Below are 19,374 nucleotides of genomic sequence, written 5' to 3'. Positions count from 1 at the left end.
TCATCATTATACTGACATGCAATCACTATGAAAGTTTTATTCACTTGTTTATTAACTTAAATCACTAAAAAAGCATAGGATTGTACCTTTTGAAGATTTTTAAAACTGATTTTGCTTAATTCGACTTCAGTGATTGAAGCCATTCGACTTCGGTGCTCGATTTCGCTGTGAAATTGAACCGTTTTGTCAAATACATGAAGAAATCAGTGAGTAATTGAAAGAAAATGCGATCCGTAGTTGTGTGGCGCGATTCGTACCTTTGTCTGAGGAAGATAAACAGTGCGAGAGCAGAGAAGCGTAAGTGTAATGTATGTATAGGTGTATCTAACTATAATATTAATTATAAACTTTTAATTTGTCGCTGTTTAAATTTGTCTCATGGGCGACTGTTTTGTCTGACGGATTGGGATGTTCTGTTATTGGACTGGGCTTTGCTATTGGATTGGACTAGGTTTGTAGGTTTTTAGATTAATTAAGTTTGTACTAGAATAGCTCCCTATATATATATAAATAGAGGCTCATGATCAAATAGAAACCACTCTTAAACTAAAAACTAGAAACCAGTTTCCCTACCACTATTTATAACTACGGGTATCACTAATTTATACTGCACTAATCATTGTTTCTATACAGTATGTAAACAACGATTTTTATTATCAAAATTGAGAAAATCTACTTATCTAAACTATTGATAATCAATTATAGATGATCAATTTCATCCGTAGGAAGGTTCTTGGCGGTAGGAAGCCGCAAGAGAAGTTGTATGATGATGGGAAGTAGTCGTTAGTTTTGTAAGTTATGATGGAAAGTGTATGTAACTATTGGTGATGATAGACAATGGTGGCAAGTCATAGAAACGTCTGGTAATGGTGGTAAGAGGTCCATTATTACGATTTGGGTGAAGATGATGGTCATATACGTTGCATATATGTGTGTGTGTGTGTGTGTATATATTTATATTTATATTCGCATATATGCTATATATAAATTAGTGATATGTTATGTACAAATTTGTGATTTCTGTAGTTAAAAATAGTGATAAAAAACTGTCCAGAAACTGGTTTTAGTTTTTAGGCTGATTTGGTTTCACTGGAGTAGGACTCTATATATATATAGCAATATATATATATATATATATATATATATATATATATATATATATATGTGTGTGTGTGTGTGTGTGTGTGTGTGTGTGTGTGTGTGTGTGTGTAGCAATATATCTATACTATACTATAATAAGCCAACATGGGTATAATTTGTAGTTGTACAAATTTTTGGTTTGGTCATGTTCTTTTTGGTTTAGCTCTCTTTATACAACTAGAAGTCATATGGAGGTCTATTACTCTTTTTTTATGAGAAAACTGCACTTTGTATACCTGCACTTAGGGGCGTCAAGCACTTGCAATACTGACTTTCCAAAACTATCACTTACTATACTACACATCCTAACCGCTTAACACTTTATGTATCGCCGTCAAATTTACACTAACACCGTTAGTTTTTTCAGGAACATTTTTTTTGTGTCAAAGCAGTTGAAATACTGCATTTCCAAAACTAGCACTTGCTATACTACAAAAAAATGCTGAATTGTGGCTGTAGAATTTTTGTATCACTTTATTGAAGGGCTTTAGTTGTCCTTGAAAATTGATCTTGTTAATATGTTACCTTTGTACAGGAAAGCTTATAGTTTCTACTTCTTGTTAATAGCTTATAGTTTTTGTATCACTTTATTGAAGGGCTTTAGTTGTCCTTGGAACCAACTTCAATGAAATTATGGGCTCAATCATTAACATGGATGTTGATGTGATAACTATCGAGAATTCCAGATCAGATCAAAAACTTCTTTCAGTTTTCCGTGAGGGAGTGAAGTACAATGCTGGTATCGGCCCTGGTGTGTATGATATCCATTCACCAAGAGTCGCATCTAAGGATGAAATTGTTGAACGGATCAACAAGACACTTGGAGTCCTTGGAAGCAATATTCTCTGGGTTAACCCTGACTGTGGCCTCAAGACACGCAAGTACTCTGTAGTCAAACCTGCTCTGACTAACATGGTTGCTGCTGCCAAGCATTTTTTAGGATAGTACTTACAATGTTAATGTTTGTTTTCTATAAAAAGTCAAACCAAAAGAATCTAATTGTCGCCATGTTCATCAGAAGACTAATAAATGCATACATACACAAAGATGGTAAAAGAGATATCAGTACTTACCCCATACAATCAAGAAATGATTGATCCAATCAGTGAAAGAATGATGGCAAATCAAGCATATACTTAAATTCTGTATGTATATTGCAAGTATATGCTGATAATCTGAAGGATCGAAGATGAAGTTGGGGACTGTATTTTTGGGAAAAATTGATGCATATATATATATATAACAGTTGAAAAGACAAATATACCCTGAAAAACTAACGGTGTTAGTGTAAATATGACGGCGATACACAAAGTGCTAAGCTGTAGTATAGCAAATGATAGTTTTGGAAAGTCAGTATTGCAAGTGCTTGACGCCCCTAAGTGCAGGTACACAAAGTGCAGTTTTCTCTTATTTTATTAAACAATTTCAAATACTAAAAACACTCATCATGTATTACAAGATAAAAATTTTATTATTATCCTCTTAAATATAATTTATAATTAGTTGAAACTACTATTAATAATATATATTAATACTAAAAAACACTTATAAATAGATGTTTCAATTCATTAATACTAAGATAATTTTAAATTTTAAATTATAAACAATAAATTACGAATTATATACTCGTCCGTGCTTCGCACGGGTTAAAGGCTAGTATGTGTGTGTGTGTGTGTGTCTATATATATATATATATGTATATATATATATATATATAAAACATTGTTGTTCGATTATTTTTGTTAGTGTCACCGTTGCCAGTGTTAATGATTATTAATATTTGCATATCATAACGAGAGGTGGTAAAATGTGTGATTGGTTTGGTTTTGGTTCACATAAAATGGATTTAGTTTGGCTAAATGAACTAAAATCATTTCTAAACCATATATTAATAAATGTGGTCATTGTTTTAGTTTATATTGTGGGTAAACTAGTTTAATAAGTAAAAACAAGTATTATATTGAACAAAAATTGATACACTGAAGTGACAATATAATGAATAGTATATACAACAATAGTATGTGTGGGGTGTGTGAGTTGATTTTGTGGTTTGAGCTTTTGGCTTCTCGTGAGAAATGTGAGTTTAGAAACCAAGCCAAATTCATTTTCTTAAATGTGATTTCATATTGATCCAAATTCACAAATTTTGGTTGGTTTAATAGTTTTGCAAATCATATTGCCACCTCTGATCATAACTAAGGGTTTTTTTTAATAAAGAACTAGATCTTAAAATCTTAGTAAAAAAGTTTTAAAAAACCATATATAAATATTGTTCTAAAATATCTTTAGAATAAATCACTATTATATATTTTGTAAGGTTTGTACATATTAAAATTTTATATATTATAACAAGTATATCCTATTACATCTTTTTCGAAGAAATTTTAATATTATGATAAAACAAATGAAATTTTTTTAAGCAAATAATTAGCGTCTCCGAAGAGGATAAGTTATGTTTTGACAATCACTTGGTCCAACAATTTTTAAATTTTATGAACTGTTATAGTTGACTGTTATTAAATCAGTCTATCGTTAATAATGATTTACTGTTTTCAATTTAGCAGATATTATGTTAAGTTATTATGCATGTAGTAAACAAAACATTAAGGTGCAGAATTGTAAAAGAGACACGAGTAATTTTAACCAGGTTGGACCCCTGCCTTTAATGGTCTACGTCCTGGTCACTTACTAACTTGATAAGAAAATATATTATTAATGAAAATTAAGACAATTACAGAATAATAATATAACTTTCTTTTTCCCAGTCACTAAAAGTAGCTTGATGTTACTTGAGCAAACTGTAAATCGCTCGACACTAACTTCTCTTGTGCAATTTGTTCCTGAACCTCTGAATTCTTTGAACTCCACTCCTTGAATTCTTTTGTTACTTAAATCCTATGCACCTCAAAACTACTGTGACTATATTACTTAGCTCCCTTGTTCTTATCCAAGAACCCCGCTCACTTTCAGTAATTATCAATTACAACTTATGAATATTAGAGATAATAAGTTCACAACTCAAATAATATTTTATAACTAGATATGAAGATAGTATGCACTCAAACTTAGTAGAAAAAGTATGGATATTTCCAAGATGTGAGTTGTGTTATTTTTCATGAAAAATTTCAGTTGATTATATATTAATCCATATAACGGCTCTACTGAAATTAAACTTCATGAACGTTGTTGAGAATGTTTGACTCAACGTTTAGAAAGCATGTAGAGAGGAGAATGATTTTAGAAATCGTTCAGGAAGTCTGACCTAATAAATATTGGGTAAGGTAGTTGATTTAAAAGAGTTTTAATAAGATGAGAAAACGTCTCCAACCACCTCCAATAATTTAGAAAAACTTTTTTGTTAAAATCTGAGCATGAATATTTATATGCTATAGTTAAGGGTGAGCATTCGGTCGGTTCGGTCCCGGACCAAACCGAATAGATCGAAAACCAAATTTTCATTTTTCTCCGAATCGAACCGGACCAAAATTTTAGTTTGGACCAAAATTATGTACAGTCACTCACCCCTCGTTCTTTAATTCTGCTAAAATTTCTGTTTGATCTTTCCATTTTCAACTTGCAAGTGTCATTTGTGAAACAGTACTATGATCTTTTTTTTTTTTGAATTGAGAGGAAATGGTTCAAGACTACTACTATCAGAGGCATAAACTGCTTGAAAAAATTGTAAAACAATGCTCTTCAGCCAAGCACATATACCAAACCCATGCCTTGATGGTTACAACAGGCTTAGACAGACACAATTTCTTCTTCACCGAATTTGTCAAAGTCTGCTCCACTCTAGGACTCTTTAACTATGCTTGTTCCGTTTTAAAATCTCATAAGCAGCCTCACATTTATCTCTACAACTCAATCATTAAATCTCTACTTGTTTCTTATCCAGAACAAGCCATCTTAGTATATGACCAGGCTCGATACATGGGCTTAAACCCTGATTCTTATACTTTTTCTTTCGTTTTGAAAGCTGTTGTTGGGGAGAATACGGGTAAAAAAATTCATTGTCGAGCTGTTTGTAATGGGTTGGATTCGGATGATCATGTGGCTGCAGCATTGATACAGATGTATTTGAAATGCGGGCGTGTTTTGGATGCACGGAAAGTGTTTGATGGAATGTTATTTAGAGGTGCTGCGTCTTGGAATGCTATGATTGCTGGGTATGCTAAACTTGGTCATCCTGATAGTGCTTTGTCTTTGTTTGAGCAGATGCCGCAGGGATGGTATGGGAAGAGTGTTATTACTTGGACTAGTGTCATTTCGGGATATGCTCAAGCCAATAGACCAAGTGAAGCTATTACCATTTTTCGGAGAATGCAGCTCCAGGGTGTCCAGCCTGATGAAGTTGCAATGCTGGCTGCTCTTTCGGCTGCTGCCCAGTTGGGCGCGCTTCAGTTGGGGAACTGGATCCATAACTATATTAATAATAACAAATTATGTTTAACTATACCACTTGCCAATGCGTTAATTGATATGTATGCAAAATCTGGAAACGTTCACAAGGCAATTGAGATTTTTGATAACATGGATAATAGGAGTGTTGTGACATGGACGACCATTATAGCTGCACTAGCAATGCATGGGCTTGCAGCAGAAGCACTTGAGATTTTCTCTCGTATGGAAACGAGTAAGGTGCGTCCCAATAGTGTCACACTGTTAGCAGTCATCTCTGCTTGTAGCCATGCTGGGTTGGTTAAGCTTGGTCGTTTCTATTTTGAAGCAATGTATCCGAGATACCGGATCAAACCAAGAGTTCAGCACTATGGCTGTATTATCGACCTACTAGGACGTGCTGGCCGCCTTGCGGAGGCACGGCAACTACTGAAGGATATGCCATTTGAACCAAATTCAGCTATCTGGGGATCCCTTCTTGCTGCTTGTAGGATTCATGGGGATATTGAACTTGGGGAAGAAGCTATGCAACATCTTCTCAAGATGGAGCCACACAATTCCGGTAACTATTCGCACATGTCTAATATATACTCTTCTTTTGGAAAGTGGAAAAAGGCTGGTATAACAAGAAACATGATGAGGGACACAGGTGTTAAGAAAGTTGCAGGTGGGAGTTGTATTGAAGTGAATAACAGACTTAATGAATTCATTGCAGGAGACAGATCACACCCTCAAGCTGATATAATATATAATCTTCTGCACGTTGTTTATGGACAGTTTAATATTGAGGCTACTGATGTTTTTGACTAAAAAAATATTATATCAACTCAAAACTCCCTAGTTCATCTGAATCCATGAATAATCCAGATAGTTTGTGAAAATGTATACTTTAGACAGGGAGTGAATAGGTGTATATGCTAACTACCACATTTAAAAATTTATCAAGTTAATTTTTTGACAATTTAGACTTATACGTCTTACAAATAAATATCTGTTTTAATACTTATCGGAGTGAGCGAGAGTCGAATCCGGGTGTCGGTATCCTGAGATTTTACAGAAGATAAACCCACTATGTGGACTATCCAATCGCGCTCAAATTTATCAAGTTATTGATAACTTGGTGACTGGAAAACCATCTGCAAATAGCTTGTTGACCTTAACCAAAACATTAAAGCACAAAATGAAAGAATAAAAAAATACAATTGAATTTTGGTCAAGTTTCATCTCTAGTCACTAATGATCTATGTTTTACTCCCTCCATTTTTTAATATCTGTCTTTTGATTTTTAAGCACACATTTTAAAGTGCTTTGACCAGATATCTAGAAATATTATTTTCAAGTATTTCTTTTTGTGACTAAAAGTATTGATATAATATTTTTATTCAGAAAAAAAAAATTCAAAAATAATATTTTTAATTGTATAATCAAAACATTTTAATATGCGTGCCAAAAAGTCAAAAGGTAGATATTTTAGAACGGAGGGAGTAGTTCCTTACCAACTGTCTCTTACCAACATGATAAGATAATTTATATTATATATCTTATAGAATATAAACTAATATATATTGATATACGTATATCATATAGAATATGAACTAGTGCTTACAAGAAATAAATTTAAATAAAAAACATAAGCACGTAGCTGTGTTGTTCTTGTGCTTCACTTCTGTGAAAACATATGTGAACAAAAACACAATATTATAATATACTCCCTCCATCACAGTGATTTATATACAAATAATCTGGACACGGAGGACAAATCAGCAAGTAATAAATGATATATTAATGCAATTAAGTATAAAAGTGCATTGATTAGAGATGAGGTAATCAATGGATATCACCTGGCCTATTTTGGACTATATATATACTATTTTTTTAAAACTATTTTTCTTTTTTATTGACTAAGTACAATATAACATTCAGAGTACAACTAAAATGTCTACTGCTTTCATGCTTCCAGATTTAAATGAAGACCCAATTTCAGATTTGAGAGAAATTCCGATGACCAGTATTATGGTCTTGGAAAAGGAAATAGATTGAGGAATATCTTCGTAATCTAGTTTCAAATTACAACAATGACAAGCTTGAAAAAAGAAATGATCAAACAAATTGTCACTAAATATGAATTCATTAGGCTAGTAATTTCAAAGTTATGGAAAGTAACTCTAACCATCCTGATATGCAGAGTAAGCACAAAGGTGGCAACAAGAGTAAACATATGAAGGAGTCAGTCATTCACACTTTAAATTACATATGCTTATCACTTATGATTTGTATGACAGAGATACTAAAACATGATGTCAATAGCAATTATAAGCTCCCACGCATGGGAAAACAATCTTGAATGACTTGGATTACTACTTACTCAAATCAGTGCTCCAGTATACATAGTGAAAAAGGAATTAAACGAGACAACTAGTGGTAACGCATGGGGAAAAAAATCTTGAATGACTTTTTTTATCTATTTTGATGTAATGTACATTTATTTTTTCAATTTTTTGTAAACATGTTGTGTACGTCATGTAAGTTAGGTTGTTCAAGTTATGTAAGAGCATCTCCGATGGCGTTGGCTATAATCGTTGGCTAAATTGGATCTGCAATACATTATGTAAAATTTGCTAAACCTGTAAGACATTGTGCTTTAATGATATTGGCTATATTGGTTGGTTATAATTTAAAAATAGTATATTATTAATATCTAAATTGTTATAAATAGAATATATTAGTTTAATATGCACTATACCGTAGATTGGCTATAGCAACCACTCAAAAGAAAATTTCTTTAAAATTGTTGCAATTGAGATAATAAAATAAGTATATTGCAATGCCAAAAAAAACCGTTACAATAGAATAAAAATTTCGTTACAAATTTCAGAGTGAATAGTCTATTGCAATGTTATTGAACATCATTGCAATAGATTATGTTTTTTGGGGCCAAAAATATTGGCGGGCCAATGAAAATATAGAGGCGGGATAAATTAAATAATTTGCCGACTTAATTAAAATTAAGTAAAAAGCCCACCTCTCCTCACAAACACTCGGTCAACACTCGGTCGACAGAGGGAAAAAAGACTAAAGAGAGTGGGAGGGGAGAGAGAGGCACGAGTGAGAGATGTCGACTGAAGAAAAAGAAGAAGAAGGCTTGAGAGCGTGGTGGGGGGAGGGGGAGAGGCGATGGAGAGAGGAAGAAGGCAAAAGATAAGAAGGCCAAAGAGATGAAAGAAAGTAAGCGATAGAGAGGTATTAGCTTCCTCCTCTAATAACTCGGAGTATGTACTGATTTAGATGTGTATTTACTTGAGTTTGTACATGATTGAGTTTGTACATGTGTATAGTCGATTATTTGTTGTTAATTGGGTCTAATTTTCGATAAATTAAGATTTATGCTCTTAATTAGGTTATAGGTTTGTTTAATTAAGAGTTCGTAATAGTCTTGTTTCCATGAATCTTATTCATATCCTTTTCCTATATGATGATTTCGTAAAAGCGTTGAAAGTTATAGATCTCGGCTTCAGTGGAAAATTTATGAATCTGATAGCAAGAGCTTAAATTGCTTTTATTAGATTCCTCAAAGAGAGGAGGATACGAGGTGTACAAAAATGATGCTAAAATTAATCCTTGGCATATCCTCGGCACCAGCTGATAGTCGATGAATTTCCTCAACAGACAGCCCGAGTGCAGTTTTTACCTAAACACAGAGGGCTGCAAGTATAAGGGACAGCCCAAGTTTGGTTTTACTTAAACTAATTTGAAATTTTTGGTGTTGTTTATGCTTGTTATTTGTTGTGTACAGCTTTTCTTTTACAGGTGCCGAAGACGTTTTCCTAATTTCTAGTAAAAAGTGGAGTTTTTTTGAAATTTAAATTGGCACTGCAAGACGGAGTTATGAAAGAAAATAAAGAGCAAAAAAATGAAATATATGCATATGTTTATGACATGAGAAACAAGGTATGCTGTATTCTTGCTTTACACTGGATATGAGTTGTGTACTTTCACCATTTGCTGCAGTATCACCTGTTTAATATGTACTAAACTCTAGATTAGTCACAACAGTAGATTTACGTCTGATTTCATCATCTACGTTGTAATCCAATCTTACATTTGCTCCGCAAATCCAACACAAAAGGAAAAATTAGAGTGTCTACTGGACATTTTAAGGATTTTGCATTTGTAAATGTGTTTATTCTTTTTCTAAGTAGCTGCGTTATTCTTCTAAGATTATCAAACCAAAACCAGCCCTGCACCACACTTCAGTGGACCAAAATATCAAAAAAAATCAACATAAAATGTTTCCTCAATCAGAAAGATCTCGTTAGCTTTGTGCTGCATTTGCTTTGGCAGATTTCAGTACAATTTCTAATCTTACATTTGGCAGATCTGATTATGGTGTCAGAAACCAGTACTTAGACAAAAATTATTTCTAATTAATACAGAAACTGAAGTCATTCATCCAGCCTCCACTAGCAAGAAAAAGACGCATTTGAGTTATATATTTGATGATAGACTTGGAATTACCTTCTCGGGAATCCATACTTTAGGAGTACATTGCCTAATTAATCAATGTCTTTATAACCCTTGAATATTATCTTTATAAAAGATGACCCCATGTATAAGTATAACATGTGGAAATATATATATAAAATACACAGATCAACCATGTAATGCTTAGTTGCAGCATGATCTGTAGAATGATAAGCCAAAAAGCAGTAGAACAATAACATGATCAAAGATAATTTAAACACAGAAGTACGGAACATAAAAGGCTAGGAGCCAAGATTCCTATCTCACATAGACAAAATTAATGCACTAATTCACAGACATTTAACGGGGTACAGAGTACAAACTATTGTCACCTGACTATTGTCACCTATACGAGATACCTTTTGTTATTAATACAAATTTTTTAGGTCCATTTTAAGTGATTCCATACTCACTTGGGCACCATTGAATTAGTATGGCACCTGGATTACATAGGATAATAGTTTATAGGAAGTTTCATATTTGTTTAGAATAGAAAAGCACATCTGTTTACTATATTTTAATTGTTTCACACCTATTAAAATATATTCAGTTCTAGCTGGTTCATAAAATGTTTATTTTGGTATTTGAACAACAAACTACTTCTGTAATATTAGATTGCCATCATTAATGTCCTAATTATGCTTGGGGTGCTTATTATATATTTTGGAAATGCTAATTTGCTGCAGTTAAGCCGGACATGGCCACAACCTGTGCGCGTGCTGCTGGTTTTAATCATGACAGCATGTTAGAACTCCGGATACTTTCATATCAGTTTGGCGCCTATCGCGTTAAGTAAGTTTCTAAAAAAATTATCTTCGTATTAGTAGTCCAACTACTGAACCCTCAAACATCTTTATTTTGTTTTACTTGTTCTCATAGTGATGCTTAATACCACAAAGATATACAAGGGGAGAACAATATGTATGTGAACTGTTTTTTTTTTGAAAAAGTTTGTTCAGGGATGCTTGCAATAAATTCTTATCTCTGTACGGTTGGGGACATGCCAGTGTCTCGCTCTTGTGTTGAGTTTATGTAAATGCTAGCAGGTCAGCTCGTTATAATATATACTATGACAGTGATGGATATGCTGTCAAAGATGGTAAAGGCAAGGATCTGCTTCTTTCACTGATCGTTCAGCATGTTTCCATCTGATCAGGCAAAGTGGTAGCTTGTTTGGCTACTAAATTAATATTTAACTATGTTTAAAAATAAAAGGTAATCTTGTTATGGTTGATTATTCTGTTTGTCAATCTTGACATTTTCTATTACTTTGTGTTAGAAGACCATGCACTAGTGCGAATATGCTACCAGATTTGGTTGGAGCCTTGTGTAGAACTGTATGACTTGCACAATCTACCAAATTAATGTTGAGGAACTTGCTCTGCACCAGGCTTTCAACAATCTAATTGGGAGCTGGTTTCCACAGAATCCTCAACAGCTGGTCCTCTTGGAATAATCGATGACGATGGGCTTGATATGATACGTCTTTTGTTACTGATTTTTTTGATAAAAAATCTGGTGTAATAATATATTAGCGTATTTTATTTAAATTTCTAGACTGATAGGATTGTTTGTACCAATGTCAGTAACAATAGTAATGCTCTTGGTTGTGGTTGTATAGGCATGGTTAGATTTGTGGTGGGTGACATTCTTAGTTTTGTTTTTGGGATGTTCTTGTAATGAACCTTTAATGGTGGATTTAATATATTTATGAAATGGTCATGTCAAATTTTTTTATTCATACTGTTGCAATATATGACTATAATGTTGCCTTAGAGGTTGTTTTTGCAATTGTAAATCATTTAAATAACAATGCATTAGGACCAAAATTTGTTGCCACAGGTGCTATATGGCAATGTTTAAACCAGAGAAAAGTGTTGCAAATTTTGTTGCAATAAAAGAACAAACAAAAGCAATGACTTAAATGTCATTGCTATAGAGAAAAATTTGTTGCAATATGTTGCTCTGGCAATGATTTCAACTTGTTGCAATATATGTGTTAATTTATTGCATAAAGGGCCCTATGGCAACGGGGGCAAAGTTAACGGTCGATTTTTTGAAAATCATTGCAATAGATTCTATTGCAATGATTTTTTATAATATAGCAACTCTTTTCAGGGGTTGCTAAATGCAATCTATGGTATAGTGATGGTAATAAATAATTTGTAATCAGCGAGAAGGAGGCAAATAAATTGCGGGAGATGACGTGGAATTCACTACAGATCTGTAGTGGTTCGACAAATATAGCCATCCATAGGGGGATGGCTATAATTATAGACAATGGATGACTGTGGTTGGAGTTGCATTTTTTCACGCGATTGGCTATATTTTTTAATTTTGGCATGCCAACTAGACTTTTAGCTAAGGGTTTCACATGGTTGGAGATGCGCTAAATAATTGTATCTTATGTAAGTTGGCGAACATTTTGAATTAGCAGTAGTAATCTCTCCCTTTCAATTTGGCAAATTTTCCTCTGAACTGCATATTATAATTTTATTGTTGTATATAGCGTGCAGGTCATAAAAACAATCATTACACCATAGATTGGCTATTGCAACTCTAAAAAACCATTGCTATATAGCACAAATCCATTGCAATAAGGTATATGGCAACAAATACGAAAAAATTAGGCGTTGTGTTTGGTCTGGTTGCCATAGGGTCTTATGGCAACTAATTTGGGGCCATATTGCAACACAGTTTTGCAGTTGCAAAATCAGCTTATGGCAACATTTTGAATAATACAGCAATGCATATAATAGCATTGCAATACCTAGGATCTACGACAATCCTGTTTTGCAATGAGGTTTTGTTATATTTGTTGCAGTAACAACTTTTAGTAACCAATTTGAATTATATAGCAACTATTTACCCTTCTACAATAACGCTAATTTACAACAAAAAAAAAATTGGCATGACCTTTACATTTCATTAACAACCACCAAATTTAATTGGTATATCAAAACATGATCCAACATCCACTAATCCAAAAAGTCAACAAGTAGTGCTATAGTCCTATCACTACTGTTCCAACATGTGCACATAACCAAGTCTAACGGAAACGCAAAACTTTAAGCAAAATAAGGCTAAAGTTTGCACATGTGTGCGTTCTTAAGTTAATTACACGCACAGACCAAAATATTTTTATTGGATTCTCCTCAGCCAATATTCACAATATCTTCTCCAACTTCTTTTCATTTTCTCCTCCATTTGAGCAGATAACTTTGATAGTACTTCTGCAGATTTTGTCTTCTCCTTTTCCATGGCAGCTTTCTTGATTTTTCTTGTTAGTCCAGTCCTCCCAAGCAACCAGTTTGGTCCATGACCTTTAAAGTCCAGTTCAACTTCTTCCGCTTCACTCTCTCACTATTTTTTTCAGCATCATTTTCAACCTACCAATGATCCAAATAAGCAAAATGTAAATCAAAATTTAACAATTCATGGTATTGACATATTTGCGACATACAATTTAATATATATTAATATAGTACCTCATCAGTAGGATTCTTGCAAGTTTTGGGGTAGATATGTCCTTTTCCGGGGCCTCAGGCATCTTCTTTTTCGTTTTCTAGCATAAAAATAGTGCAGCAGAAAAAAGTTACGCAAGTCATTACTTTTTAAAAAAACAAATTAAACATGTTTAATTCTTTACGTTGTCAATTAGCATATCATATCTTTTCAAAGCTACTAATATGATGTTTCCATTGTGCTTTTGTTGGCTGTTTGACATCTAAAGATGGAGTATAAAGGTTAAGGAGTGGATAACAGGGAAATTATGATGAACTACCATCTTGTAATTACCACAAGAGATTAGCCCCCCCGGGACAAAGGGTAATTTTATGGTTGCCTTGCTGACACTTTCCACCAAGTTCTTTGCAAGAAAGTAAAGTGAGGACAAATCCTACTTCTAGCAATAACAAAAGTAAATATATATACCATCTCGACAATCCACTATCTACAACATCCACAACTTTCTGTAGAACTTAAAAGTTAGATGTAAAAGAGGCCACAGTAGATGACTTACCATATCCCATCACATGCAATAACAAGGAAGTCATCATCATCATCAAGGTCAACCTAGTTCAAGTAAGATCAACAAGAATAAAATGGTACATGAACCAATAAATCCATAGTATAAGCTAAGTTTAGGGCAGGTATATATGGTCAGAGCTTTCACATTGAATCCTTCGATTCTCTATAATAAATTTGATCGATATATGCTATTATTGAACTGCTAAAGGCAAGAAGCGCAAGACCAACAACCAGATTATTTCTGATGTTTCGGGTGATAGTACCACTTACAAACTTTCTGCGGAATTATCATGTTCTGCATACTATAGTCTGCAATTATACAAATTAAAAACAAATGGTACCAAGCACTTGTTTGTAGGAAAACATACATAGCACACATGACCAAATTCATTTTGTATTTAGCCCAACTTATTCAAATAAAAAGTCAGTGCAGCATACTGTTCTTATATTTAGATTAGCACTAAGGATTTGCTCTTCAGCAAGCCGAGATTTATCCCTTTTCAACTCCATGTCTCATGGAATAGTTAAAATACTATTAATTATCCAAGTACGAAAAATACAAGTAGACAAACAAGAGAATATAAAACACAAATACAAAATCTAGGAACTGAAAAACAGGGCATGCACATACATGTGAAAACAGGGCACTCAAATTAATATATTCTTCATCCACATTCTTTACCAGGACTAATTACAAACACAAAAACCCAAATAAACATACCTAGAAGCCCTAATTAACACATATATGTAAAATCATAACATACCTAGCCCTAATTAACACATATATGTAAAATCAGGAACCCAAATAAACCCTAACAAAAAAATCCATAAAACTCGGTTGAGTGAAAACAAACAAGAAAGAAGACAAATCAATTAAGCAAGATTATAAGAAAAACAAGCAAGAATGAACACATTTGAGCAAGCAAGAATCCAACCAGATCGGGGGAACAAGATTTTGGGAAAATACATACCCGTTCGCACGACTTTGTTAACAATCTCCTAACAGCTTTAATCGTCTCTCCACACAGCTGATCTAGCTCCAAACAGCTCCGAGCGCTTGGTAGTATCTCCGGTACTCAGCTTTGTTTGTTCTTGTCTGAAGCCGACTTTGAGTTTTGTTTTTGTTCTATTTCGTTTTTGATTTTATTTATTTTCTTTGTAGTTTTTTATTTGATAGCCAGGAAAGAAATAATAGAAAGCCCGCTTCTTTTTTCATTCTTTTTTCAGAAGCCCGCTTAAATTTAGGCCCAAAATCTGCAATATATTGCAACGTGTACATACTGCATTGTAATAGAATGTACTTTAAACTCCTACCAATATTTTTCACTTCTATGGCAACTTTTTTAAACTCTATTGCAATGCCATTAAAAACCCTTGCCATTTAGATGAACTCATCTCTCAATAGCAATGTTTTTTGATAAAATTTTAAAAATATGGTTGCAATAGCCAATCTATGGTGTAGTGAATTTATAATAGTTGCATATTGTTGTTTTAACTCCATGGATAATTATAAAAACTGATGGAGAAACAACAACATGTCGTCTATCGTGTATAAGTGTGTTCAATATATAAATTCACAGAGACAAGTTTATACAAGTACTAGCCTTTAGTAGTAACTCTATAACTATAAGTGTTAATATTTTCTTTCCACTAACGATTTCATAATTTTTGCTTTTTGTTATTATACATTTCTTCCAAGTTATTATAAACAAATAAGTACTAGTGTTTGTTTAGATCACCATATATTAACAGCACAGAAAATGCATAGAAATTATTTTAATTTAAGAACAACTTTTGGACATGACACAAAGAATAGAAAACGTATAACCAATTTTTAATCACAACAAATTTAAGTAAAAGAGGCACACTTATACCCACACAAAAGAGACACTTCTGCAAATGAGTGGAGAAATACCTCAAGTGGTGTGTACCAAGAGATACAAGATCATCCCTTTTGTTTTATTTTGCCATAAAAAATAACAACCAATATTCCCCTAGACAATGACTCGGGGTGGAATAGAGCTTGTTTAGTACTTTTTTTTTTGATAAGTAGATTATATATTTCATTAAAAGGAGACCCCAGCTCAAAACAACAACCCACAGCAGGGGAACCAACTACAGCAGGGGGCATTACCAACTTAAGGCTCTCGGGTGGAGAAGGAGTAAGCATGTTTTTCCATGCTCGCTCATAACCCACTTATTATATTAACACGAGAGAAAACTAGCAATATCTACAAATCTATAACAAAATTCCTGCGTAGTTTTAGCCTTCTTCTTTAATCCACATCAGGGACAGTGGCATCTCCCATGTCTCCCATGTTATTTTACACCAACTATGAGAAAGATTGTAGAAGGGGGGGTTGAATACAATCTTTTACAAATTTAAAAGATTCAAGAATGATACACTAAGAACACAGTAAACAGAAAAACACCAAGTATTAAAAATACGGGTGGATTGAATGATCCACCCGTGAGATTTTATATAGAAGAATCTGTGGATTGTTTACAATTCGCACAGCTGCTGGTTCATCACTCAAACAAGTTCTAACTCTCAGATTTTTCTTTTAAGTAATTTGAACAAGTTCAACTGATGCTACTAACTTGGTTATATACTCCAAGTTTTACAAAGCTTTTAGCTAGATTACAAAATGCACTCTAATCTAAAAACAATGCTGCACAACTTTGTCTTATGCATGCTTTCTGAGATGTCTTCATCTTTGACCATCACCTTGATTTGATCCAGATTGCACTGCATGAGATAAGTATGTTTCTGCTTCTTCTTTATTTTCCTAATTAGGCTTCCATGTCTATTTTAGTGTAATTCGATCCATGTGATTTGTCAGACTTAAGCTCTAGTCACTTTCAACTGCTCTTTGCTTCATCAGTTGAAAGTTCTGGTTGCTTTCAACTGCTCTTGACTTTATCAGTTGAATGCCTGGCTCATCAGTTGAATGAATTACAAACTCCATCAGTTGAATGCTGTTCCAGTCTCATCAGTTGAATTCCTCAGCATCATCCGTTGAACACTTTGTCTTCAGTTGAATGCTTGATTCTCATCAGTTGAAACATCATCCAGTCTTCATCAGTTGAACAGTTACATCTCATCAGTTGAATATCCTTCACTTAGATAAAATTACATGGCATTGGATATTTACAATTAGCCATCCTATTCTACCCATCCGTTGATAATTCCCAAAGACAAGAAATGTAACAATTACAACTGAAATTTGATAAAGATTCTAAGTAAGACATGTTACAAAATGTTTATGTTATCATCAAAAATTATTGATTCCTAACAATCTCCCCCAATTTATGACTGGAGAAGATGCAGACATAAATTCTACACTTGATGATAACAAAACATTAATAAAATAAAATGCAGAATTTAAATACAAGAGTTAGAAAAGATTACAGATGATTATGCTCCTCTAGACTGAGCAGTTACTTGTTCCTAGAAGATCTTCTTCTTCTGGACTTAAGTTTTTCTTCAAGAATATTAATCTGCTTCTGAAAGATCCTGTAGAACCATTCTTCATCACTATCTTGTCTGTTGAGCTTGGATTGGAGAGTCTTCAGAGTATTCAAGCTAGCAACCTTGAGTTGATCTTTAGGTCTGAAAAATCTCCTAACACCTTGATTGTCCCTAAATTCCATGACTGGAGTAGGTTCATGATGAATTTTCTTTCCAGTGTAGGGAATTTTCAGCCTTCTTTGTAGACTAGCATCTGAGTTCCATTCCTTCCTGATCTCAAGGATTCTCTTTAGTACCATTTGCTTTGCAGGTGGTGTAAATCCTCCAGTCCTCTTCATAGATCCATATATTTTTGTTAGAGAACTGAATCCCTCAGAATTCAGAACTCTGTGAAGAGGCCAGATGACATCACCCTTGTTTTTGTAAGAGAATACCAATCTTTCAGGTAACTTTGAAGTTGCTTCTATTCCTCTTACTTCTTGAAGATCATCCAGCTCCAGCTCCAACTCAGAAATTTCTTCAATGTTAGCAATGATCAGATAGTCATCAGGATTTTCAGGTTCTTTTGGAGGTTTAGAAGGGTTAGCCATCCTCTTAGCCACAGACTTGACCTTCTTCTTTGGCTTGGAAGATTCTTGGACAAGAAAAGCTGGAATTGGAATATCTTCCAAGTCAATTGGCTCCTCCTTTGGCATTATTGGCTCATCATGGAAGTTGACATCTGGATGTACTACTGTGGTATCCTTGATTGGAGAAGAAGGCTTTGAGATAGGCTTTTCTGGCACTTCTTCTCTTCTCTTGGCTGCCTCAGGCATCTTAGTTTTAGATTTGACTCTCTTTTTCTTTGGAGAAGATTCAAGAGGCAATCCTTTCTCATTTAAAAACTCAGCTGCCAACTCCTCTTCCAGCTCAATAGCAAACCTTTCATCCACCTCTATTTGATTTAAAGAGAGTTGGGATTCAAACTCCTCTTTTTCACATTCTCTGGCCACCTCTTCAGCTTTTGCATATGAGTAATGAGGATGGCCAGTTCCAATAAACAGCTTCTGGCCTTCTCTGTAGATGATGGCAAAATGAGCCTTTAAGGCCACATCTGCACAATCTTTATAACTTTTGATTTCTTGGCCCAAAAGCTTGTATTCATTTTTGTCAGGTCTGGCTAGTGGAAAGTAGATTGAGCTTGAGTCTTTTCCAGGCCTGGAGTAACCACAATTGTTTGGAAACAGAATTGGCTTGAACTCATTCAGAAATGATGGCTCTCCCTTTTCTGTCTTGGAGGGAATAACAATCTCAGGTGTAATCACCCTGAGAATTGTGGTTGTGGTTGGAAAAGAGATTTGAGCAGTAGTGGCTGTAGAAGATGTGGAAGATTTCTTGCCCAGTTGAGCCACTCTCTTTGCAATGGAGTCCAATTCTTTCATCCTTTCAATCTTTTGCTTTTCTCTTTCAGTGTGGAAAGGAGGAGGAATTTGGCTGATCAATTCTGCAGGAGTTGGTAATTCTTTCTCCCCCTTTTTGTTAGCAGCAAGTGTAGATGGACTAGGAAGAGAAACACCAGAGGCAAGAAGAAGATGTTGAAGAAGTCCAGTCTGAATTCTTTGATGCTGCAACATCTCATCCATTCTAGAGTTTAAGATATAGACATTTCCTTCCAGAGCATCCACTTGCTTCTCCAATTGTAGTTGTTTTTGCTCAGATGCAGAAAGAGCTGATTTGACCTGAGCTGGAAGCTTTTCATCAATTTGTTTGGTCAGATCAGTCTTAACAGAGCCAATAAGAAAATTGAGATGCTCTATCTCTTTCTGAAAATG

At 34.1% G+C, this 19,374-nt stretch overlaps 1 protein-coding gene and 2 long non-coding RNA genes across 4 annotated transcripts; 2 read left to right on the top strand and 1 right to left on the bottom strand.

Annotated features, from left to right (window-relative positions):
* The first annotated feature begins 4,480 nt into the window (after window positions 1-4,480).
* On the top strand, window positions 4,481-6,502 carry LOC108221423 (pentatricopeptide repeat-containing protein At5g56310). Its single transcript, XM_017395302.2, has one exon. It carries the CDS (start codon window positions 4,774-4,776, stop codon window positions 6,349-6,351), a length of 1,578 nt encoding a protein of 525 aa, XP_017250791.2. The 5' UTR covers window positions 4,481-4,773; the 3' UTR covers window positions 6,352-6,502.
* A 2,062-nt stretch (window positions 6,503-8,564) lies between these two features.
* On the top strand, window positions 8,565-11,803 carry LOC108221918 (uncharacterized). 2 transcript variants are annotated; one of them, XR_001806881.2, is made up of 3 exons: window positions 8,569-8,781; window positions 9,105-9,489; window positions 10,749-11,803. It is a non-coding gene; the product is annotated as an uncharacterized LOC108221918 (long non-coding RNA). The 2 variants fall into 2 exon arrangements; XR_001806880.2 differs by having other exon boundaries at window positions 8,565-9,489.
* Window positions 11,804-12,948: 1,145 nt separating this feature from the next.
* On the bottom strand, window positions 12,949-15,220 carry LOC108221919 (uncharacterized). The gene is made up of 4 exons (XR_001806882.2): window positions 15,063-15,220; window positions 14,084-14,136; window positions 13,551-13,627; window positions 12,949-13,451 (listed from the first exon to the last, which is right to left on the bottom strand). It is a non-coding gene; the product is annotated as an uncharacterized LOC108221919 (long non-coding RNA).
* Between the last annotated feature and the right edge of the window lie 4,154 nt (window positions 15,221-19,374).

The sequence above is a fragment of the Daucus carota genome, chromosome 5 (genome assembly GCF_001625215.2).
Source record: "Daucus carota subsp. sativus chromosome 5, DH1 v3.0, whole genome shotgun sequence".
NCBI lineage: Eukaryota > Viridiplantae > Streptophyta > Magnoliopsida > Apiales > Apiaceae > Daucus > Daucus carota.
Note: the sequence above shows the minus strand (reverse complement) of the source record. Positions and strands in the feature narration are given on the sequence as shown.

Coding starts and splice junctions, on each gene's coding strand:
- LOC108221423 (XM_017395302.2), top strand. CDS start 4,774: ATGGTTCAAGACTACTACTATCAGAGGCATAAACTGCTTGAAAAAATT.